This window comes from Musca domestica, unplaced genomic scaffold (assembly GCF_030504385.1).
Source record: "Musca domestica strain aabys unplaced genomic scaffold, Musca_domestica.polishedcontigs.V.1.1 238, whole genome shotgun sequence".
Classification (NCBI taxonomy): domain Eukaryota; kingdom Metazoa; phylum Arthropoda; class Insecta; order Diptera; family Muscidae; genus Musca; species Musca domestica.
Genome location: NW_026712271.1, coordinates 255,161 through 280,515, shown reverse-complemented (window position 1 = coordinate 280,515; position 25,355 = coordinate 255,161). Strand labels below are relative to the sequence as shown.

Sequence of the window (25,355 nt, the reverse complement as noted above, 5' to 3'; positions counted from 1 at the left end):
CCTAACAAAGTCCAAGAGTTTTAGAATTTTTACTACAGATTTTCGGTATATTGGAACCCTCCAATTTATCTGCTAAAATAAGAATTAGGCCTTCTGCTTCATATATGGACAAACTTCTAGGGGTGTCTTGTACTTCAAATACCATTTGAATATTTTTTTTACATTAACGGCTCTCTTTAACTACATTAATGACCCTATATAGCTTTTCTTTACGTAGAAGACTTATTATACCGTATCGGTTTTGTGTTCATAGAATCTCTCCTGTAGGTCCAGGCATGAACTTATTACCATTACGTTTCTTAGGGGCGCTAGCAGGTTCCTCTATCCCGTTCAAGTTTTTTGCGGAAATTTTCCGCAAATAAGAATACAAGGGTTATTTTGGTCTAAGATTCTACTATAAGTCTTAAAATAAAAGTAAAGTGATTGAGTAATGACTCATCAACGGCCAGACCATATCAACGAAGCGAAAATCTTGACATTTTGAGTGAAGGTCGCTCTTGGTCCGAAGGTGGCTGGTTTTGTTTTTTTAATTCGTACTAAAAGGGAACGAAAAGCACTAAATTTACTAAAAATTGAATACTTTGTATTGGACTAGCTAGAATTCTGAAAATTGGGACGAGAATAACCACTGGAGTGCTGGATAGACGAACAAAAGGTTTTTTTTTTTAATTCGTACTAAAAGAATACGAAAAATGAGTGTCATTTATGGAATGCGGGAAATATGTACCAAGGGATATTCGAACTTTGAGGTTACAAAAAGTTCTCAAATGCTACTAAACTTCTGAAAAGGTACCACTTGGTATCATGTAAACGGATGGAGCTAAAACTTGACATTTGGTATGAGAATCAAGGTTGTCAAGTAAGTTTGATATCTAGTAGTAGCTTTGGGTTAGTCAGAACGTACGAAGCTGGAATTTTAATTTTGTAGATTTGGAGCTAAATACTACAAATGCATGAAAAGTACAAATAGTACTATATTTGGTACAATTTGGTATTGACTGCTTGAAATGGTGCTTGAAATCTGTAATTGGTATTAGGGTCGCTGTTCATGTGTACCCTGGACGTATGGAGGTTGTTTCGAAAATGTGTACCACAATTGTACAAAAGACGCTGAATGGTACTATATTTGGTATTGGGTGAAAGAATAGACATACATTTCGGAAATTTGATATTAAGATTACTGAGGGCATCTGAGGGTTTGGGATTTGGCGGTGATTTGGAAATGCGTCGTATATTTGTACGAAAAGTACTAAATTGTGCTAAATTTAGCATTAGGTGAAGGAATAGGACTGGAATCCTTAAATTTATTGATATTGAGGCCCTTGTTGGTTTATAGAATTGAGATATGGATGTGGTCTTGGGAAATGTGTACTATAATTGTACGAAAAGTACTAAAATGAGGCCTTTGTTGGTTTATAGAATTGAGATATGGATGTGGTTTTGGGAAATGTGTACTATAATTGTACGAAAAGTACTAAAATGAACTAAATTTGGTATTAGGTTAATACTTGAAACCATGAAATTTTATATTGTGATAACTGTTGATGTCTAGGATTGAGATATGGCAGAGTAATAATATTTATTATGTGAAAATTACTAAATGTTACTAATTTTGCTATTGAGTAAATCTATTGAGCTGGAATCCTTAAATTTGATATTGAGGTCTCAGTTGTTATCTGGAATTGAGATATGGAGGTAGTTTTGAAAATATGTACTATTTGGTATTGGTAGAAGGAATAGAGATGTAATCCCGGAATTTAATACAGATTCTACTTTTGGTTTCTGGAATTAAGATATAGAGGTGGTTTTGTAAGTGTGTACTATAATTGTTCGAAAAGTACTAAATGATACTATATTTGGTATTGGGTGAAGGGATAGGGTTTGAATCCTCAAATTTGATACTGAAGTCTTTGTTGGTATCTGGAATAGAGATATGTGTACTATAATTGTTCGTAATGTACTAAATTCGCTATTGAGTGAATGTATAGGGCTGGAATTCTTAAATTTGATATCAATGTCTCTGTTGGTATCTGAAATTGTGATATTGAGGTGGTTTTGTACATGAATAATATATAAAACTTTGAAAGTCTGAAAATTTAGTACGATGTATGAAATTTTATTGAAAAATATTGCGAAACTTAACAAATTGTGCACCTTGAGTACAAAAGGGGCCCAAAATGAAATGTTGGAACGGATCTAACATTTTAAGGAAGACTGTTTGCTGACAAAGTATCAGGGACTAACTAGTATATAGAAAAAAACAATTTTAGTGTTATAGACTCACTTATGTGAGTTTATGCAAGAATCTCCTACAAGGCATGATTTTGGAAGGATGCCATCAAAGACAAAAATATCCTTTATCAAATTTTACAACTAGTCTCCACAGAAAAGAATTTTTTATTTCAATTCCGTATCAATAAAATATTTGTTTCAATGTTACAAAAAAAAAAAAAAAAAAATAAATAAATAATTATTTTGATCAATTTTCCTCAGACTATTTTCGAGTTGACACCAGAAATGTATATAAAATTTCATTCTAGGCAGAAGGTGCCAAAAGAAGAAATATTCTACATAAAATTTCATTATCAATCTCAGAATAAACCATACATCTAGGTACAATAGTTTTAAAGAAAGTTATATTCCAAATATGTATACTACAAGTGGAAAATATGCATTCCCTTATTTTTTTGCTATTATTTTGTCACCTTTCCAATGCAAGTCAAATTTTCCATTTTTACTTCATTTTTTGGGGAAAGAATTATTCTATATCGAATTTCATTGTGAGTCTCTGAACAAAATAAATATTTCTATGTAATATGTATCATGAATAAAAATAAAATACAACATATCGCATAGTAGAGTATGTGTGATCTCTGGCTTTTCTGCAAATTTCAGATCATTAAGTTAATTTTGCAAGAGGAATAAACTAAAAAACAAAACTATACACATATGGTCTTCGCCTTTAAAAGGCAAAACTCAAACTCAAAAAAAAAAAAAAAAAAAAAAAAAAAAAAAAAAAAAAGGGAAGAGTTTAAAGTCGGCCCCGCCCATTTGGTGCACAATCAATTTGAAATCGGATAAATATATGGGAGCTATATACAAATCTGAACCGATCTCGATAAAATTTGGTAAAGATATTTCTGAGCTGTATTTGATATATTTCCCTGAATATAGTTGTTACGGAGTGCATATTACGGATGTGGGTAACATATATGACAAATCGGATGAACAGTATATATGGGAGCTATAGCTATATCTAAACCGATCTTCACCAAATTTGACATACTAGCTTCTAGAGTCAATTCGGCCGTAAGTGCCAAATTCCATCCCATTTGGACAAATATTATACGTTTGGTGTACAATAAAAGGTAAATCGGATGAAGTTATATATGCGAGCTATATCCAAATCTGAACCGATCTCGATAAAATTTAGCAAAGGTATTTCTGAGCTGCATTTGATATATTTCCCCAAATATTGTTGTTACAGAGTGCATATTACGGCTGCGGAGGACAAAAATAACAAATCGGATGAACAATATATATGGTAGCTATAGCTATATCTGAACCGATTTCAATAAAATTTGGCATACTTATTTTCAGACCTAAGTTGGTTGTATCTGCAAAATTCCACACTATTCGGGCTGATATTACACGTTTGGTGCACAATAAAAGGCAAATCGGACGAAGATATATATGGGAGTTATATCTAAATTTTGACCGATTATCTCCAATTTCAATAGGGTTCGTTATTTTGCCAAACAAATGATCTGTGAAAACTTTCATCGGGATAGGGAAAAAAATGCAATCTGTACTTTGTTTACAAAAATACATGGACGGACAGACGGACGGACGGACGGACGGATATGCATAAATCGACTCAGAATGTGATTCTATGCAGATCATCAAGAGGAACTATGGGTCTATCTCGTTTCCTTTGCCTGTTACTAACAAATGCACAAAGACATAATACCCTGACCACCTTGTGGTGTAGGGTATAAAAAATAATTTAGCACTTTTCTCAGTTAGTCTGGCTTTACGGATCTCGTTCGAAGATCAAAACGCCAAAGTGGTTTCGAGCGCTTTTAGGACAAACGTTGTTAAGGCCTTTATATTGTTGTGACTATATGCAAATGTACTCCTAAAATATGAGGGGGACAGACATAGTTAATTCGAAATGAAATATACATGTGGGGTCTTAAACCTTTTTTTGAGGAGTTACAGACGAATATATTCCCCATAGCATGGTAATATTTATATGATTCAATATTTTCCTAGAAACATATATTTCATTCACAGAAATACGTTTTTAAATTGAAATATTTTATGCCACTGTATTTTAACAGTGCAACTATGAATCTCGCTTGAATAACTTTGATGACGACATTGTTGATGATGAAAAAATTATCAGGATTTGGCGTTGCGGTACTTCCGTACATAAATTGTCTGTGTGTCGTTGTCGCTGTCGGTGTTGGTGTTGCTGTTATTTTGTTGCTGATATTGTTGAATACCATTACGCGTGTTCACTTGAACCAAACGATATCAGAATCGCAGTTTCAAATACATTCTAAATCACCTAGTGCCTTGCGGCGATGCTGTAGAATATTTTAGCCACACATCATTGCACACACACACACACACAGGCTCATATACACACATACCGGTATGGATGCAGACAATGTTTGCCGTTAGATCAAACATACATTCATATTTGCCCAAACAAACTTGGTGTCCACCCATTTGTCTAAAAGTTGGTCGGTTTAACTGTTCGTCGCTGGCTATTGCTGTTTCAAGTGCTACGCCCAAAATGGTTTGACATTTTTGTGGATTGGAGAGGCCCCCCAGCAGGCAGACAGCAAGTCAACCGGCCAGCCCGTCCGCCCGCCATCGTGAATGCCTGAGAAAATGTGAAAATGTATGTGGCTTTTCACTTCCACACGTTTTCACTTCTCTGCCTTTTTGGTGGGTTTTTGCTGAAATGCGGTTGATCTTCACCAACCCCGCCCGCCCCTACAATGTTTCGATGGCAAGAGTTCAAAATGGAATGTATTTCGGCGAAAGCAAATGTTGGCAGTGAACTTGTCTCACACAGAGTGTGGCACGTTTTCCGGGGGGAAAACGTTTTCGGCCTGTACGAGGTGTGGTCTCCAAATAATCTTTAAGTGGTTTGGAATGGAAGTTGCTTGGAAGGGATCTAGTCGCCTTGATGTGTACATACAGCCAACACATGGTTGAAATTATCGGTTAGTATGGTTAGATTGTGATGACAGGAATAGTTGGCCTACTGTGGAACGTGTTGAAATTTTATAACTTTCAAATAAATCATGCATTTGGGAAATCCTTAGGAAGTTCTTACTAAAATTGTTTTGGTTTCTTAGCTAGGATAAAGAGGGTAAATGGTCGGAATGGATTCCAACCACGCAAGTAAACTTTGAAGGCTGTGATGATATGGCAGAAAATGTGATAATTAATTTAATCATTTAACGGCCTAATGCTGTGATGGCTTGAGTCCTACAGACTTGTGTCTAAATTAGAGAAGTTGGTGAAGGCATGTTATTGAGGTCTATAGTAAAATAGTTTTTTTTTAGTTTAATTAAATACAAAATTCTGTTAAATTATTATCACAAATATTCATATGGTCCTAAACATTTAATTCGATCAGGCCAATTTTGGCTGTAACAGATGATATATTCCCTCGGTAACCGGGAAGGGTACAATTTCTTATTTTTCAATTTTTCAACCACACAAAAACCCATTCTTATACCAAATTTTGAAATTGCAGCTCCAGCAAGGGCCTGTTACTTCGTCAGCGGAAAGTCCAGTTTAAAATGTTAGATTCTTTCAAAAAGTTCGTTGTAGGCCTTTTTCTTGCTCAAAATCTATAGTTTTATAAGTTTGACAAATATTTTGAATCCAAACTTCAATACATTGTACTAAATTTTCAGACATTCAAGGTTATATATGCTAATCAACCTTTTATTTTTCGGAAAGAATAACAGGAAAATATTTAGCTTTTACACCAAAAAAGTTTTCAAAATCCCATTTTAAAGCTTACCGAGAAGGATATTAGTAAAACCACTGCATAATGGACCCATATCCAATTTTTCAGTATAGGATAATTTCAACATCTCCATATGTAAACCCTAGGAACTAACGGTGACCTCAATATCAAAGTTCAGAATTTCAGCTCTATCTCTTCGCTCTATTCCAAATTTTGTACTATTTAGTACTTTTCCTAAAATTTTAGTACATATTTTCAAAACCACCTCCATATCACAATTCCAGATTCCAACAGTGAAATCTACCCCATATTTTATTATTTCAGCTCTATACCTTAACTTAATACCAAATTTAGTACTATTTAGTACTTTTCATACAATTTAGTACACATTTCCAAAACTATCCCCGAATTCCAGATACCCACAATCACATTTATGTCAAATTTTAGGATTTAAGATCTATTACTTCACCAAATACCAAATTTAGTACCACTTAGTACTTTTCGAACAATTATGGTACAAATTTCCAAAATTACATCCATTTCTTAGTTCCACATATCAACGGTGGAATCTACCTCAAATTTCAGGATTTTATCTTTATTACTTCACCCAATACTAAATTTAGTACTATTTAGAACTTTTCGTACAATTATAGTACACATTTCCAAAATCAGCGCCATAATTCAATTACACATACCAACGGTGACATCTACCCCAAAGTTTATAATTTCAGCTCCATTCCTTCGCCTAGTACCAAATTTTGTACTATTTAGTACTTTTCGTACAATTATAATACACATTTCCAAACCAGCCCCGTATTTCAATTCCATATATACCCACTATGACATCTATGTCAAATTTCAGGATTTTAGCTCTATTCTTTCACCCAATACGAAATTTACCACTTAGTAATTTTCGAACAATTATTGTATTCATTTCCAAAACCATCTCCACAAATCATTTCCAGACACCGACAGAGATCTAAATATCAAAATAGAGGATTCTGGCTCTATCCCTCCACCCAGTGCAACATATAGTACCACTTGGTACTTTCCGAACAACTATTATCCACATTTCCAAAATCACCTCCATGCATTAACCACAGTCACCAACCGTGACAACTATATCCAATTTCAGGTAAAATTTAGTAACATTTAGTACTTTTCGTACAATTATTGTACACATTTTCAAAACCACATCCATGTATCATTTCCAGATACCAAGAGATACTCAATATCGAAATTGAGGATACTTTTACCCGATATTGTATACATTTCCAAAACATCTACACATCTCCTGTGTCATATTTCAGGAATCCAACTCAATTTCTACACCCAATACAAAATGTAGTACTTTTTGTGCAATTGTAGTACAAATTTGCGAAAATACCCCAATATCGGAATTACATATACTAACAGAGACCTCAAATTTGAGTATTCCAAGCCTATCGCTTCACTCAATACCAAATTTGGTACAATTTAGTACTTTTGGTCCAATACGGTACACATTTCCAAAACACCGCCAAATCTCATACACATACACCATCATTTATCCTCATATCAATTTTCAGTATGTCAGCTCGATCACTTCATCCAATACCAAACTTAGTACCATTCAGTACATTTCGTACATTTATTTATAATTATAGTACACATTTCCGAAACTACCTCCATATGCCCAGGCTAAACTTGAACAGCATCCCTTATACCAAATTTCATATTTCAAACACTTTCTCTTTCATCCAATACCAAATTGTACCAAATATAGTACTAATCAGTACTTTTGGTGCATTTTTAGTCCACAGTTCCAAAAACCATTTCTTTATTGCAAACCTGCCACCAACAGCGACCCAATAAAAAATTCCAAAATTCCAGCTTCATCTGTTCACCCTGAAACTGTTCAAAATTTAGGACAATTTAGTACAGTTCGTACTATACACTCACTTTCCAACCTCGATTCACATCCCAAATTTCCAAATTTTAGCTCATCCCATTTTAGAAGTTTAGTACCATTTTAGAACATTTCGTAACCTTAAAGTTCGAATATCCAAAAACTCTTTGGTACATTTATCCTGAATTCCATCAGTGACATTATTTCCAATTTTCTCAATTCTAGTTCATTTCGGTCGTCTAATACATACTTTTCCATTTATAGTAAATTTTTATACCCTCCACCATACTATGGAGGGTATATTAATTTTGTCATTCCGTTTGTAACTCCTCGAAATACTCATGTCAGACCCAACAAAGTATATATATTCTTGATCAGCGTAAAATTCTAAGACGATTTGGCCATGTCCGTCTGTCTATCTGTGTGTCTGTCTGTCTGTCCGTCTGTCTGTCTGTTGTAATCACGCTATCTTTCGAACAAATTGAGATAGAAGGCTAAAATTTTGCACACATGTATATTTTGCCAGTAGGCAGGTTAAGTTCGTAAATGGGCCATGTAGGTCTAAGTTATCATATAGCCCCCATATAACGGTACCTCCCGATATTCGGTATTTTGATGATTTTAGCGACATTATTCACCGGAATTGTTTCAAATTTCGTATTTGATGTTCGTAATGGGTACTTCAACTTATGACGGTTGCTTATGAAGGTCCACGTTTTTATGTTGATTCAAAATTCTTCCAAATGGTGGAGGGTATAAAAGTTCGACCTGGCCGAACTTAGCTGTTTTTACTTGTTTGTATATATTAATAGACTAAAATTTAGCTATATGTTGCTCTCTTCCCAAAAAGAAGCTGTGAGAGCCGAATGACCCATTAGAAGGTAATGTTACCAAACTACCTTCCGTATTACCAGTAGTTTTGAAATAAATGGCTTATTCCTTAAAGTCATATATTTATCATAACAAATAAGAAGAAATTTCGGCATATAGAGTGAGCTTCAGACTATAAAACCCGGTAATTATTTAGTAGTCTCAATTGTAAGTAGTTACGATCTCCAAAAATCGGTTAATAGGTTTATTTTGTAATCATATTTTTTTGCTTTCCTACCTCGTATTCCAATTACACGAACAGCATGGACAGGTGAATTCATCACTGCCGTACATAAATATATCTCTTGTAACCACACACAGTACAGAGTAACAAACGACTGGAGTGGATTGGACCAAAATGACCGAACGGTTGTTTATCCGAGAGTATGTGTGGGCGTTTTTCGACAACATAAAATATTTTGCAGATTTAATTTAAATGAACATTCTTTACATTTTGTAAAATGTTACCCGATTCGTGGGCATTCTCATGATGTACAACGAAAGGGGTGTAAGCCAAAGCAACTAACGAATGTTTCATTCATTATTTTATTAAAATAATGTTTATGTATGTGTGTGCGTTTTACATACACATGCATATGTTCTCTTACATGTTGAATTCCATGCAGTATTACTGCATGTAAATGATATTAAAATTCATATATGATAATTGTTTGATTATATCTGCCACAAAACTAGAGGGTTGGAGGGAGTGATGAACATCAAGGTAAACCGACTGCTTTTAACTGCTTAAGGAAACTGGTGGTATACCGATATTAAAACATGCATTTCCCCAATGGATTTTTGAAAAGTTTTTGTTTTTGGTCGTTGTAAGGGTGTTGTAAGTTGTAAGAGTACTGACGAATTAAAAGCTATTCTGAATCCTAAATAAGTTGTGAAGTAATTTAATTGCGAATCCTAAATAAGTTGTGAAGTCGTAGACATATAGACAGGTTTTTAAGTTTTTAAGGTTTTAAAACATGGTTTAATATATGAAGGTGGTTTTGCTAATGTGTATTAAGTATGCAAACTGTCCTAAATGATAAAAAAATGGAACAGAATGAACAGACGAAGCTGAAATTTTGAAGTTTAGTTATTTTGGTTCCTGTTGTTGGTAGGTTTGAGAATTAAAGATGGTTTTGGAAATGTGTGCGAAAATGTCTAAATGGTACAATTTGATATTGGTTTGGAGGTGGTTTCGGAAATGTGTACTATACTTGTACGAAAAGTACTGAAAGGTATTATATTTGGTATTAGGTGAAGGGATATACATAAAATTCTGGAATTTGATGTTCAGAATACGGATGGTATCTGTGTTTGAAATTTGGCGGTTATTTGTTCGAAAAGTACTATATTGAAATAATTCTAAAATTGATAGTGGATGAAGGGAATGGTGGCTGGAATCCTCAAATTTGATATTGAGGTGTCTGTTGGTACCTGGAATTGAGATATTGAGATACAAAAAGTACTAAAATAGGACCACTGTTGGTATCTAGGATGGAGATATGTAGATTGGATATGCGGCCTAATGTTACTAAATCGGGTTTTGGGTGAAGGATGAGCTGAAATTCTGAAATTTGATATTGAGGACACTATGGAAACGTTGAAATAGATTTGAACAGGAAAAATTAGGTGCGGGTCCATTGTGCAATGGCTTAACTAACATCCTCCTCTGCAAATTTAAAGTGAATGATGTTGAAAACTTTTTGGTGCAAAGGTAAAATGTATATTTCGAGGTGTGAGGGAACAAAAGACCTATGGTGAAGGGTATAAAGACCTGTTGGAATGAATCCAAAATTTTGGGGTGGAATTTTCGCTGACGAAGCATCAGGCACTTATTATTCTTGCATTATCGTAATGATGAGACAATTTAGGCAACTTCTTTAGGTACCTCCGTAACAGGTCAAAGAATTTTAAATACCTAAAAAGCCTCATAGAATACAAAATCAGCAATTTCTGATATTTTTGTCAACACAAGATCTGTTGTGAAGATGCCCCATACAGGGTAAAAATTTAAAATAACCAAAATGCTCATCAAATTTCACAATGCCCAACATATGTGTGGAATCTGAAACCCAATATATCTGAAAAATCTTCTGTAAAGATATAGGTCTACTCCTTTTGGTACCCCCCAACAAAGAGTCACAACTTTAATACCTCTCATAACTTGCCATTTTCTTTCAACTTCTTATATCAAAATATTTCTCTCAACCAGCGATTTGATGTGAAGAAGTTTTTTTGGCCCACTCTTTCTGGTACCTCACCCACAAAAAGTTTACATTTCCATTAATTAATTCGTATAAAATTGGAAATATGTTCTCAATTTTCTTTAAATTTTAATCATAACGCATGTCTACATATATTTAAATAAATAGCTGGAGCTATAAATCTGTCGACAAAACCGACTGATAATTTTAAACCTGTTTGCTTTTTTATACCCTACAACACTATGTGTTGGGGGTATTATAAGTTTGATTGGGCCAAAAAATTATGTAACACCTCGAAAAATGGGTTTCCCACATAGGAAAGTATATATGGATCTTCCTATCTCGCCGAGCTGAGTCGATCTAGCTATGTATGTCCGTCCGTCCGTCTGTCCATGTTAATTTGTAATCACTCTACAGGTCGCAATTATGGCCCAATCTTCACGCAATTTAGAATGGAGGTGGGGTTAGGGTCAGAATAGGGTCTTTTAGAGATTTGAAATGGACCAAAAACTGAAAAAATTCCTGATTTTGCAGTTGCTCTACAGGTCGCAATTATAGACCAATCAAAGTTAGTTAGCATGGGGCTAGAGCTTAGGGCTGGGCAGGAGCCTTCCAATTTTAATCGACATCGGGTATATTTAGTGGGTGAAATAGGCCACAACATTTGTGTTAAATAAAAGTCAAATTTCCATTAAACCGCGAATATTTTTAATCCCGGCGAAATCACAAATTGACGAACAGGTCAATTCTGACCGTTACGTCCAATAGTAAATATATCAGATGTAAACTAGAATGCTTATATCTCAAGAATGGCTGAACCGATTTTGACAAATTTTGTCAATTCAGAATGCCCTATTAAGATAAAATAATAAAATCTAAAAAAGTCGCATGAAAAGGTATCAATAATGATGTTAATATAGATTTTGGGGATATTATTTAAGTATTGCAAGGGTTGGGTTGGGATCAGAAGGGCTAGGCCTATTGTATTCAAAGATGTCCGCAATATATTAGGGGTTGAAATGGACCAACAACTAATTTTGCAGCCGTTATAAAGGTCACAAATAGAAGCCAAAGGAAACGAAATCTCGCATAATGTTAGAGTTTAGGACAGCGGGTACAATAGACCACTAATTTTGTGTGAAAAAATACCAGTATTACTTACAGGCGATATCCGAAATACACAAAAGGCGAACTTCTGGCTTTTATGCTGATTTCGTTGATGAATATAGCCAACTATCATATACAAGCAAATCAAATAGACTTGTCTGAATTTGGAGATACAAAGGAGCCTCTTGCTTTTAGAGATGATTGCAAAATATTTAAAAAAATATTTGATCACACAATTGAAGCCAATCGACAAGCTTGAGAAGAGAGTTAAGGTCAGGGAAGAATTCAAGCATTTTGTATGACCATTGGATTATATTTAGCTGTAAAATGGACTACAACAACTAACAGCCCGACGGAGTGCATTAATATTGAGCAAATTTCCCTAGTCAAAATCCTAATTTCAAAAACGAAATCTTCCAATATGGATTTGGACATATGTTGGCTTCTAACATATTGTAGTGTTGTAGGGTACAATATAGTCGGCCCCGCACGACTATAGCCTTTGCTTACTTGCTTTTACATAAAATTAGTATTAGAAAATACTCCCGAAAAAGAACATATTTCCCAAATAAAATTAACCTCACCACCAAAAATGAATTTAAATGACATTAAAAAAATATCCTTGAGTAGTTAATCACAATTCTTTTTTTTTCTCTTAATGATAACCATCTGCAGTTAAGCATAACATCATTAATTGGAAATTTCTGTTTTGTTTTTTTTTGACATGTAAATTATAAAATTAATTAAATGGAAATTAGAAAATGTTTCAACAAAAACTCTCAAAGTGCATTATGCTCATGGAAAATTCAATGAATGCTAATATATATTTTTTGTTAATTAAAACTTTTTCTAATTAATTTCCTATTTTGTGCTTTGTGCGTTCTCGACAAAGCAGCCGAAAGAATGAATTTGAAAGATATGCAAAAATAATATCTATGAACATTTTAATCATCGAAAGTAAGAACGTGTTTTTTTTTTTGGCGTGCATCAACCTAATTTTCATAGCTAATTATAATGGCATTTAGCGGTAGGGTAGGGAAAAAATATAATTTTTGATCAAAGACTCCCTGCAAACGTTGTGTCATTTATGAAAGTGTTTATTAAATGTGTGCGACTGTCGGTCGGAATGTCCCTCACCTGACGCAGTGAGGGAACATTCCTTTAGAGGGAATTCTAGATTATATAGGATTTTGAAGGAAGAAATTCTGTAAGGAATATTTTTTGAAATGAGACAAAGTAAAAATGTTGTGTCCACCAGGTTCAAACGAGTAAGACCATGGACGCCACTAGCAGGCTGCTCATTAAAATGCTCATTGATGGACCTTATACATTCAAACCACCTAAAACAATTTTGAATGCTTATTTCCCAATTGTTTTACAAACTTCCCTATAAAATATAACGCATCCTTATGGAAGCCATATCAACGATCTGGAAAGACCACGAAATTGTCTAAATGTGTAACACCATGGAATTTCTACAAAAATAAGATATCCTTGACAGTTCACAACGTCTGTAAGCCTGCCATAAAAGTACTTTTGGATTGTGTGCTTTATTTCGGACTTACCCTCACCTTTAAGCAAGTCACTGATACTTGCATAAAATTTTAACAAGGTCTCAATCTTTCTCCTCAACTTAGCTGATATAAAAGCTTGGGGCTGCATAAATTTTCTTCGGGTGATACTTGCTTCATTTGCGTTATTGTTTGAAAGGACCTTCTGAGAACATGTGTTTTATGTCCCTTACTTCTTTGTTATATATATTTTCACGTACCGCAGCTGAGCATATTCATCCTAATTTCTAACGAAATCTCTTTGTTTGAAGGGGTTTTGTTGTTGGCGAATCGCTTTTATGTCACATTATCCTCTTCAGAGAAATTTAAGTTTTAATGAAAGATTAACGCTCTTTGCCTTTCTTTGCTTTCAGGTTTGGCGATCCACGAAAAATTATACTTTTTCATATTCAAATTATTTTTGTTATCTGTTCTGAGTATTAATCAAATTTCAATCGTAGATTTTCTGTTGTTGTTCTTTTAACTATTTATGTAATTATATATTCGAATTGGAAAAAATTAATTTTTACTGTCATTTCAACAAATTCATGGCCTATTGAAAATTCCAAATCATTTGGTGAAAAAAAATTTTCCTCAAAATTGCATTTTTGAATTTTGCCTTTTTAAGGCGAATATCATATGTTCTGAAATTTGCAATTACGGGAAAGTGAGAGGACAATAGTAGCGACGCGTTTCGCCTTTAATTGAGAGGCTCTCAAGAGATATAAAAAATGTATAACTAAAATGCAGCTAAGTTCGGCCTTACCCTCCACCCTTTTGAAGAAAATATGTCGGAAAAATTCTGTCGAAAAATACCGCTCAAAGGTAGTACCCACTATGAACTTTAAATAAGAAATTTGAAACAATTCCGAAAATACCGAATAAATGGAGATGACATTATATATGGGCTATACAGGTTGAGATGAAAAACTGCAACCAACTTCAGACTGCTGTTATTTCTAAGCCATTCGTCCGACAGCTGTTAAAATTATTCCAGTGACGGCCCATTGTATTGTTTAAAATAATACAAAAGCATTTTCGTGAGAATTTTCTAGAAAAAAAAGTGTGATATCTTTACATTTGGCTGAAGAACCACATGTGGCTATCGTTAGAGCACTCCAGCATTTAAATGTGAATAAATCCTTTGTTCCTCGTATCATCGCTCGTTACCTGGATACTGATAGCGTAGCCTGACGCCAAGGGAGTACACGGAAGAAAATAGCGACATCGGCAGAAATGGTTCGAAAAGTAAAGAAGCGACTTGATCGAAACCCGCGTCGCAGTGGCCGAAAAATGGCTCATGAGCTGAACATATCGCAATATTCCATTCGGCAAATATTGAAAAATGAGCTCAGGGTAAAGCCACTGAAATTCCAAAAAGTACAAGAACTTACATCAAAACAGAAAGAAAATAGACTTAAAAGAGCTAAAGAGTTGCGTCGCCTGGCCGAAAGTGGTGAACTTCCGAATTTGGTTTTCTCCGATGAGAAAACATTCGTTGTCCAGCAGTTTGTAAACAAACAAAATGATCGTGTTCACTGGCCAAAGAGGTCAGCTTAAAATGTGCATCATCGGTTGGCCAGTGGCCACCAGAACTCAAGTACCGGCCATGGTGATGGTATGGCCTGCCATAACAGCCAATGGTCGTTCTCCGCTAGTATTTATCGACGTGGCATCAAAATAAATGCCAAATATTATCGCGAAAATATTCTGGAGGGTGTAATAAAGCCTTGGGCACGCAAACATTTTGGCCGCAGACCATGAATATTCCAACAGGACTCAGCACGCGCCACCCAAGAATGGTTACAAAACTAGGTTCCTCACTTCATTTCCAGCGCACAATGGCCGCCAAAATTTCCGGATACCCATTCGTTGGAATACTGAGTCTGGAGTATTTTGGAAAGCAAGGTTTGCAATAAAAAATACCAAAGTGTCGATCACCTCAAGCCAGCGCTTCGCTGGGAATACCGCAGAGCAACATTCAGGCTGCGTGTGACGGTTTCATTGGCCGTTTGAAGGCCATAATTCGTGCCAAAGGTGACCAATTTTATACAAATCTAAACTTATTTTCAAATTTGATGCTATTTTCGAGATTTTTGCTGTCATTTAATAAAATTAAAAAAGAAAATAGTTTTTTTTTATCAGACATGGACCTACATAGACGATTTTCCGTCGTGGGTTGTAGTACTTATTACGAGCTTCAAATAGGAAATTTAAATCAATTTCAGTGAAACAAAACATTAAAACAATGAATATTGGGCAATACGAAGACGTGATCCTGCATAAGTATTTATTGTCATCGGCTGTAGTACCCAGCACGACTTTAAATACGAAATTTGAAACAATTTCGGTGAATAATGTCCCAAAAATCATCAAATAAGCGAACATCGGGAGTGTGGTTGTATAGCGGCTACACGATATCGTGGACACATATATAAGCAATTCTCTTTCAGGGAGGGATGGAACACCTTGTGTGGATTTTCCGACAATTTTATTGTAAAAATGTGGCTAAAATCGTCAAATTATGATATCGTGAGCCTATATAGACAATTCTCTTCCAGGGTAAAAACTTCTCAGAGAGAACTCCTTGTGATTGTACGTCAAGTGCTACTAAATTGGTATTGGGTGAAGGGATAGAGCTGAAATCCAGAAATTCGATATAGATGTCACTGCTTTTGTTTGTGGTTTAGGGAAGCAGCTTGTTTTGGATATGCGCAATATAATTGTACTAAATGGTTGTAAATTTTGTAATTGAGGAAATTAAAGAGTGGAAATCCTCAATCTTGATATTAAGGTCAATGTTGGTATCTGAGGTTGAGACTTGGAGATTGGTTTGAAGAAACATACTATAATTGATCCAAAAGTACTAAATGGTACCAATTTTCAATTACTTCTGGTATATATGCCTACTAAGTGTTTCTAATTTTGGTATTGGGTGAAGAGAAAGAGCTGAAATTCTGGAAGTTGATATCTGGTACCAAAGATTGTTTTTGTGGAGTGCATATTGCACATGTGAGGGACTTTAACACCAAATCAAATAAAATTATGTATGGGAGCCATAGCTATATCTGAACCGATTATCACCAAATTTGATGTACTTGCTTCTAGATTGAATTTAGTTAGAAGTGTTAAATTCAGGCCATTGTGATTGATATTGACCATTTTGTCCACAATAAACTCGAAATTGTATGAAGACATATATGGGAACTATATCCTTATCTGATTCGATTTCGATAAAATTTGACAGAGATATTTCTGGGCTGTATCTGATATCTGGTACCAAATATCATTCTTGTGGAGTGCATATTACACATGTGAGGGACTTTAACACCAAATCGGATTATATGTACCAAAATTCTGTCCATTTGGGCTGATATTGGCCATTTGTTGTCAAAAAAAACCTGAAATTGTGTTAAGATACATAGGGGCTATATCCAAATCTGAACCGATCTTGACAAAATTTTAAACACGTATTTCTGATCTGTATCTTATAGTTGATATCAAAGATTATTGTTGTGGAAGGGAATATTAGTCATGTGAGGTCTTAAAACCCTAAAGCGAATAAAATATATATATATGGGAGCTACAGCTATATCTGAACCGATTTTCACCAAATTTGATGCACTTCCTTATACACTGAATTGGGTCGGATATGCTAAAATTCAGGGCATTTGTGCTGATATTGGCCATTTGGTGCACAATTAACCCGAAATCGGTTGAAGTATATATGGAAGCAATATCTAATTTTTAACCGATTTTAATGAGGTTCGTCCTTGGGCCAACAAATATTGTTTGGAAAATCGGATAATAAATGCGCCTGCATTTTGCTTACAAAAATACATTGACAGACGAACGGACGGACCCACGGACTGACATTATGCATGAATTTCAGAAATTGATTCTATGAAGATCCTCAAAAGTAAATATGGGTCTATCTCGCTTCCTTCTCCATGTTACAAACAAATACACAAAAACATAATACCCTTACCACTATGTGGTGTAGGGTATAAAGAGGCATAACACGAACTAGCGGAACGAATCTTAAATTTTAAAGTGATCTTTTCACTGACGAGGTAGCTGGCACTGGCTAGTATTCTATAAAATATATGCAAAACCTTTATGTGGTTCCAGAAATTTCTTCTTAAAAAATACGCAATTTTTTCCGGCTCTTTAGAAAAATTTTCATAAAATCCTCATTTTTGTGTGTTTTGTTCATAATTTTATTTATTCTCAGCTAAGTTATATTACTCCCCTAATTATTAACACATGGTATCTTTTTTTCCTCGGACATTTTTTCATGTTATTTATTTTTTTCTTGTATTTTCTTATACTTAACAATTTGTAAACCCCTTCTCGTCTACCCTTTTTTCAATAAACAGTTTACTTAGTTTCCCTGTCATTACACCTAATGTTCAGTCTTAAGTGTTTTTCTATGTAAAAAGAAATTAAAGAAAGAATAATGTAAAAACAACAACTAACCAACAACCTATTCTGGCCAGTTCCAGTTCCGACCACAGATAAAGAATTTACGATAAGCACTTTGTTAATTTAAAACTAATCGAATGTTAATTGAGCGTTCTTTTCTGTCATAATACGAGTACGTTCGGGTTGTATTGTTACGACAACTAATCTAATGGTCATGTATGACATACTAAATGGCAACAACTGCACTGCACTACACGACACTAATACGATTTAAAGGTATAATGTACATACACATACATACAATATGCATATGTGTGATGGCTGAAGGGGGGCTGAGCGAAAAAAAACTACACTCATGTAAATCTCAATGGTTGCTATTGGATGCATGAGGGTTTCTTCAATTATACATCTATACTACCACGCATGGCCCAGGTCTACACAACTACATATGTATGCACGTATGTATGTATATGAACATTTTAAATATTTGTTTTTGTTTTTTTTTTTTTTTTTCTTCGAATATACATGAATGTCATTTAGCATGGACTTTGGAAACGGCTATACATACATTTCATACCTTGGGTAGTCGGTATTTATGCCAACTAACGCCTCTGCTGCTTCTTCGTTGCATCCTGATGAGATCTGTTCCCGATTCGCAATGGAAGGTGTTTTCATCGAGCCAGGAATTGAGAGAGTGGATGCTGGTTTGCGGAGCTGTATTGGAGAGAAAAACGAAAAATTTTTATCATTATTAGTTGAGTGCAAGTGTAGGGCAAAAAAGATGCTAAAACTAAAATGCATTGTGAGGGGTTTTTGTACTACTGGTGTTGGAACAGCTAGAAACTACTTTCGTTTGCAAGGGTTTTGTGGCAATATTGAAGTTTGAATTTTTTCAATATTTTTTTTATCGCAGGTTTTATTAAAACAGTAATTTTGTGCTTTTCTAATCGTCTAATTGATAGGTGCAACACAAAGCAGGGAATTCAAGCAGAATCTCGGGAATTTTTTAAGAAATTGTAACGATTTGGGGTATTTGACATATATTCTTTAAAAATTCATGATTCATGGGTTTAAAAATATTATATTTAAAACCAGTAAAGAAAGTCTTAAAGTCGGCCAGGGACTATATATGCCGAAGCATTTGTATCTTTTAAGTTCGGACTTGTATTGCCCATTTGGTGCACAATTAATTTGAAATCGGATAAAGATATATATGGAAGCTATATCCAAATCAGAATCGATTTTAATAAAATTTGGCAAAGATATTTCTGAGCTGTATTTGATATATTTCCCTGAATATCGTTGTTACGGAGTGCATATTATGGCTGTGGGTAACAAATATAACAAATCGGATGAACTGTATATACAGGGGAGCTATAGCTATATCTTAACCGATCTTCACCAAATTTGACATACTAGCTTCTAGACTGAATTCGGTCGTATGTGCCAAATTCCATCCCCTTTGGACAATATTAGACGTTTGGTGCACAATAAAAGGTAAATCGGACGAAGTTATATATGGGAGCTATATCCAAATCTGAACCGATCTCGATAAAATTTGGCATTCTTATTTTCAGGCCTAATTTGGTTGTATGTGCAAAATTTCATACTAGTCGGGCTGATATTACAGGTTTGGTGTAAAATAAAAAGCAAATCGGACGAAGATATATATGGGAGCTATATCTAAATTTTTACCGATTATCTCCACTTTCAATAGGGTTCGTCCTTGGGCCAAACAAATGATTTGTGCAAAATTTCATTTGGATAGGGCATTAAATGCGAACTGTACTTTGTTTACAAAAATACATGGACAGACAGACGGACGGACATGCAAACATCGACTCAGAATGTGATTCTATACAGATCATCAAAAGGAACTATACCTGTAACAAACAAATGAACTATACCTGTTACAACAACAATAATACCCTGACCACCTTGTGGTGTAGGGTATAAAAAAATATATCCACAGTTTTTGGTCTTCAAAAAATATCACTGGGCAACACATACAAATATTCCAGCAGGTTACAAAAGTAGAGCTCTCCAGCAGATTATAAACGTTGGCGCTGTTTAGGAATGAATTATTGAATATTTTGAGTTTTCGGCTATTAGCTATTATTTGGATCAGTTATTTAGGAACGAATTATTGACATATTAAAAAAGGGCCATAACTCCTTAACTATTGATTTTTCGGGGCTTTTGACTATTATTTGTGATTAGTTATTTAGAAACGAGCTATTGGAGATTTTAAAATGGCCATAACTCCTTAAATATCGAGTCTTCGGCGTTTTAAGCTATTATTTGTGATTAGTTATTTAGAAACGAATTAATGAATATTTAACCCCTCGAAAGTTTACCTCGAAATGTGACTTAAATAGAGTGGAAGGGAGTAAAATGTCCCCTCTTCCAATTTTTTTTTGTGAAATTTTCTAATTAAGATTCCTTGGCATCCATTGATTTTAGAAATATAGTGTCTTTGGCAACATTGCACACAAGGATTATATTGGCGGAAAATTCTAACCCCCATCTGTGTCGACAAAAGGGGTCTTTTTGGTAATATTTTGAAAATATTGGTAAAATCTCTCTTTTCGCGGGATTGTATCATGTACAAGTACAATCAAGTACAAAAATATTTCTCATAAGTATTTACTATATGTGTTAGAAAACGCAAGGTGGAGGGTATAAATCTCAGAATTAACTACTTTGCTTTTAATACCCTCAACCATATAACTAGAGAGGGTGTATATCATTTGATACGGCCAAAACGTGCTTCATCGAAATAACGGTTTTAGACCCTAGGTCTTTTTGGGCCAAATACGTTTTAGGACATTTGGAGTCGACCTAGCGATGTCCGTCCGCCTGTCTGCCTGCTGCGCACGATAACTCTCGGAGGGAGTATCCGACTTGGTCCAAACTTGGTATTATTATCAAACTTAGATCGAGTTCGGAGATGGACAATCGGTCCACTCCTTCTGGTACCTCCCCCCACAAAAGTTCGAAAATTTCAAAGAAAATATTTTACTGCACAGAGGGGAAAAGGATAATCCGAATACTTCGGTCTGCTATATCTGTTACCTCACGGATATTTCCACATTTTCCAACAAATTGTACATATCTCATATAAAGTATAGGAAGTAGTCTATATAGTCCAAATTTGGCACATTATCTGTCTTAGTTCCGATAGGAATTTGTCAATATTGGCCAATTGCTTCAGAACCTCCCCCATAAAGCGTCAACACTTTGAGTCATCATAACTCAAGTCTGGGGGTATACATCTGATACTATTTTACTGGTTTAATTTTTCTCCCAATTTTTTTTTTTATAAAAGAAAGTCGCGAAAAACAAATGAAACAATTGCAAGCATTAAAATTTTAACAGAATTTGAAAATGTTTAAAATTATTTTGTGTATTATTCAACACAATACATACACATACACACATTGTATACATGTTTTGAAATTATAGGACTACCAAAGGATGAAATTGCATTCAGGTGATTGCTTGTCTTGTCTTTATGGTACCATGTTAACAATTTAGAACATTGTTTACCATTTTTTTGTTGTAAAATAAATAAAATATGCATTAATTGTAGCCTGAATTCTGCAAAAAAATCTGAAATACTTGTTTCCAAATAAATTCTTAAAAAATCCTAGATTTCTTGTCTCTCTCCTTTTGGTCTATCATTGTCCGAAAAAATCTCAGAAAATTTCACTGTTTGCCTAATTTTTAGCTCAAACAAACAAGTAAAAAAGCTGTAAGTTCGTCCGGGCCGAACTTTGAATACCCTCCACCATTTGGGACAAATTTAACAATTCTCAAAAAAATAAAATCCGTTAACGATTCTGTTAAAATCTTAAAAATACCGAATGTAGTCGTATATTAGGGTCTATACGACGACGTGTACCTGCATAGGCAACTTTTGTAACAAGCTGTTACAATCTTAAAATGCGAAACTTGAAAAAATCTGTTTATTATGTAGCTAAAATCATCAAAATACCGAATATAAGGAGGTACCATGGGGGTTATAAAACGTGGACCTGCACAGACAATTTACTGTCATAGGTTGTAGTATCCATAACGAATTTCAAATGCGAAATTTGAAACAATTCTGGTAAATAATGTCGCTAAAATCATCAAAATACCGAATATCGGGTGCTACCGTTATATGGGGGCTATACGAAGAAGTGGACCTACATGGCCCATTTTAAATACAAAAAGTGCTGCAGAGATAATACACATTAAAGTAAAATTTAAATATCTATTACGAACTTTAAATATTAATTTTGAAACAATTCCGGTAAATAATGTCGCTAAAATCATCAAAATACCGCATATCGGGAGGTACCATTATATGGGGGCTATACGAAGATGTGGACCTACATGGCCCATTTTAAATACCAAAAGTGCTGCAGACATAATACACATTAAAGTAAAATTTTATCAACCTACTTCATTTCGTTCGGAAGCTAGAGTGATTTCCACAGACGTACAGGTGGATAGACGGTCAGACGGGCGGACATTGATAAATCAACATAGAATTTTATTCTGATCAAGAATATATATACTTTGTTGGGTTTAAAATGTATATTTCGAGGTGTTACAAACGGAATGACAAACTTAATATACCCTCCATACTGTGGTGGAGGGTATAAAAAAGCCATCAACCATTTAAAATTTGTGTCTATGTATTACAAAATCTTAACACATTTGTTATAAGGGATCTTTCTTTCCCTATAAGTCCTGAAAATATCCCCAATTAAAAATAATGTCTTATATACGCCGTTTCTATTAAAAGTTATCCGCATCATTTATATGAAAAAAATAGAAAATTTTAGACTTCCTCTTCTTTCATTATTAATCATTTAATTTTTTATGTTTATTCAGCGGGAAAAGAAGCTTACTTTAATGACAGAAAAGAAAAAAATAAATAAAAACATGAACAAACTTTTAGTGACATTTTTGTTGTTGTTTTTTTTTTCCATTTCAACCCGATAAAAGGTCGAACGACCACTTTTTTTTTGTATAATGACCCCCCTCATCCAAGCCATTTAGATTAATGCACTGCAAAAGCCAAATGAAATGGCTGAATACATCAGCAACTTAAACCGCACTGTACTACCACTCACTGTAGGCAATGATTGTTCGTATTTTTGTTCCGGTAGACGTCTACTAAGCCATATAAATATGGCTATTAACACTAAATGCGTCAGAATCAACTAATGGCTAGAAAAAAAAAAAAAAATAAAACAGCACACAGAGGGGTGAATGTTTAGGGCAAGAGAGTAATAGACAAGGAACAGTGTTGAAAAATTTACGGGGCTGTAAAAAATTGAAAGGACTTTGTTGATGCAGCATGGACATATTTAATGTATCAAGATTTGTGGTAATTTGGTCCCCTAAGTTACACTCCTTAAGCACCCAGAATTTGTCTTCATATGCCCTTTATCCTCATATGCTCCTCCTTACTGAAAAAAAAAACTTTTAAAATTTGAGGTACATTGGACCTTAAACAAAATCTAAAAAAAAAATGGTGATAACTAATCATTTGGTACTTAAAATCAGTAAAGAAAGGTCAAAAGTAGGACGGGCATGACTTTTTATACCATACACCACTATGCATATTTGGTGGAGCTACTCGTAACAAATGAACGTTCATATGGGGAATTTTTGTGAAGTAAGTCATACCTAATATGAACCTCTTTTGAATGCATATTATGGCTTTAGGGCAGTTATAATTTGGAATCGGAGGGAACTAATATATGGGAGGTACATCCAATTCGGAATCGATTTCCACTTAATTTGCTGGAGGAATTCATGTATCTCGACTTTTAGAACGTTTAGATTAAAATATATCGAAATTATGGTTATATCTGAACCGATTTTCACCAAAATCGATCGCATTTAAGCTACATTACATATTTGGTGAAATCGGATGAAGATATTTATGAAAGTTATATCCAAATCTGAACCGATCTCGATAAAAGTTGGCAAAGGAATTTGACGGTTGTGAGAGACTTAAAAAAATCGAACGAAACACACATTTGGGAGATATGGCTATATGGGAACCAAGTTTCATCATATGTCGTATTTGCTTCCAGGATAAATTCGGTTGAATGTGCCAATGAGCTATTTCCAAATCTGAACCAATCTTGATACAATTTGGCAGAGAGTAATTCTTAGCTGTACGAGTGCATATTGCGAATATGAGGGACCAAAACACCAAATCGGATGAAGAATATCCAGGGTGAGATCAATAAATGGCAACCAACTTCAGACTGCTGTCATTTCTAAACCACTCGTCCGACAGTTGTTAAAATAATTCCAGTGATAGCTCATTATATTGTTTACAAGCGGACAAAAGCATTTTGGTGAGAACTTTCCAGAAAAAATGTTATTCGCGATGGAGTTCAAGCGTGATAGTGTGATTTCTTTATAATTGGCTGGAGAACCACAAGTGGTTATCGTTAGGGCACTCCAGCATTTAAATGTGAATAAATCTTTTGTGTCTCGTATCATCGCTCGTTACCGTGATACTGGCAGCGTAGCCCGACATCAAGGAAATGGACGGAAGAGAACAGCAACATCAGCAGAAATGGTTCGAAAAGTGAAGAAGAGACTTGATAGAAACCAACGTCGCAGTGGCCGAAAAATGGCTCGTGAGCTGAACATATTGCATTATTCCATTCGGCAAATATTGAAAAATGAGCTCGCGTTAAAGACATTGAAACTCCGGAATGTGCAAGAACTTACACCGCAACAGAAAGAAAATATACTTAAAAGAGCTAAAGAGTTGCTTCGCTTGGCCGAAAGTGGTAAACTGCCGAATTTGGTTTTCTCCGATGAGAAAACATTCGTTGTTCAGCAGTTTGTAAATAAACAAAATGATCGTGTTTACTTGCCAAAGAGGTCAGATGAAAATGTGCACCTTCGCTTGGCCACCAGAACTCAAGCGCCGGCCATTGTGATGGTGTGGGTCGCCATAAGAGCTGATGGTGGCTATCCGCTTGTATTAATCGACCGTGGCATCAGAATAAATGCCGAATATTATCGCGAAGATATTCTGGAGGGTGTATTAATGCCTTGGGAACGCAACCATTTTGGCCGCAACACGCGCCACCCAAGAATGCTTACAAAATGAGGTTCCTCCCTTCATTTCCAGGGCACAATGGCTACCAAAAATCTCCGGATACCAATCCGTTGGACTATTGTGTCTGGAGTATTTTGGAAAGCACAGTTGGCACTAAAAAAAATACCAAAGTGTTGACTGATCAAGCAAGCGCTTCGGCGGGAATGGGCCAAAATACCGCAGAGCA

At 34.9% G+C, this 25,355-nt stretch overlaps 1 protein-coding gene across 5 annotated transcripts in view; it reads right to left on the bottom strand.

The window, feature by feature from the left end:
• The window catches only part of LOC131802743 (small conductance calcium-activated potassium channel protein-like), a 262,956-nt gene that overhangs the window by 19,372 nt on the left and 218,229 nt on the right, over window positions 1-25,355 (bottom strand). For 4 of the 5 annotated variants that reach the window (XM_059123190.1, XM_059123192.1, XM_059123194.1 and 1 more), the window contains one exon: window positions 18,611-18,756. In XM_059123190.1, the coding sequence (XP_058979173.1) occupies window positions 18,611-18,756 (146 nt within the window). The remainder of the gene's footprint in view (window positions 1-18,610; window positions 18,757-25,355) is intronic. The other variant, XM_059123191.1, reaches the window with a different exon arrangement.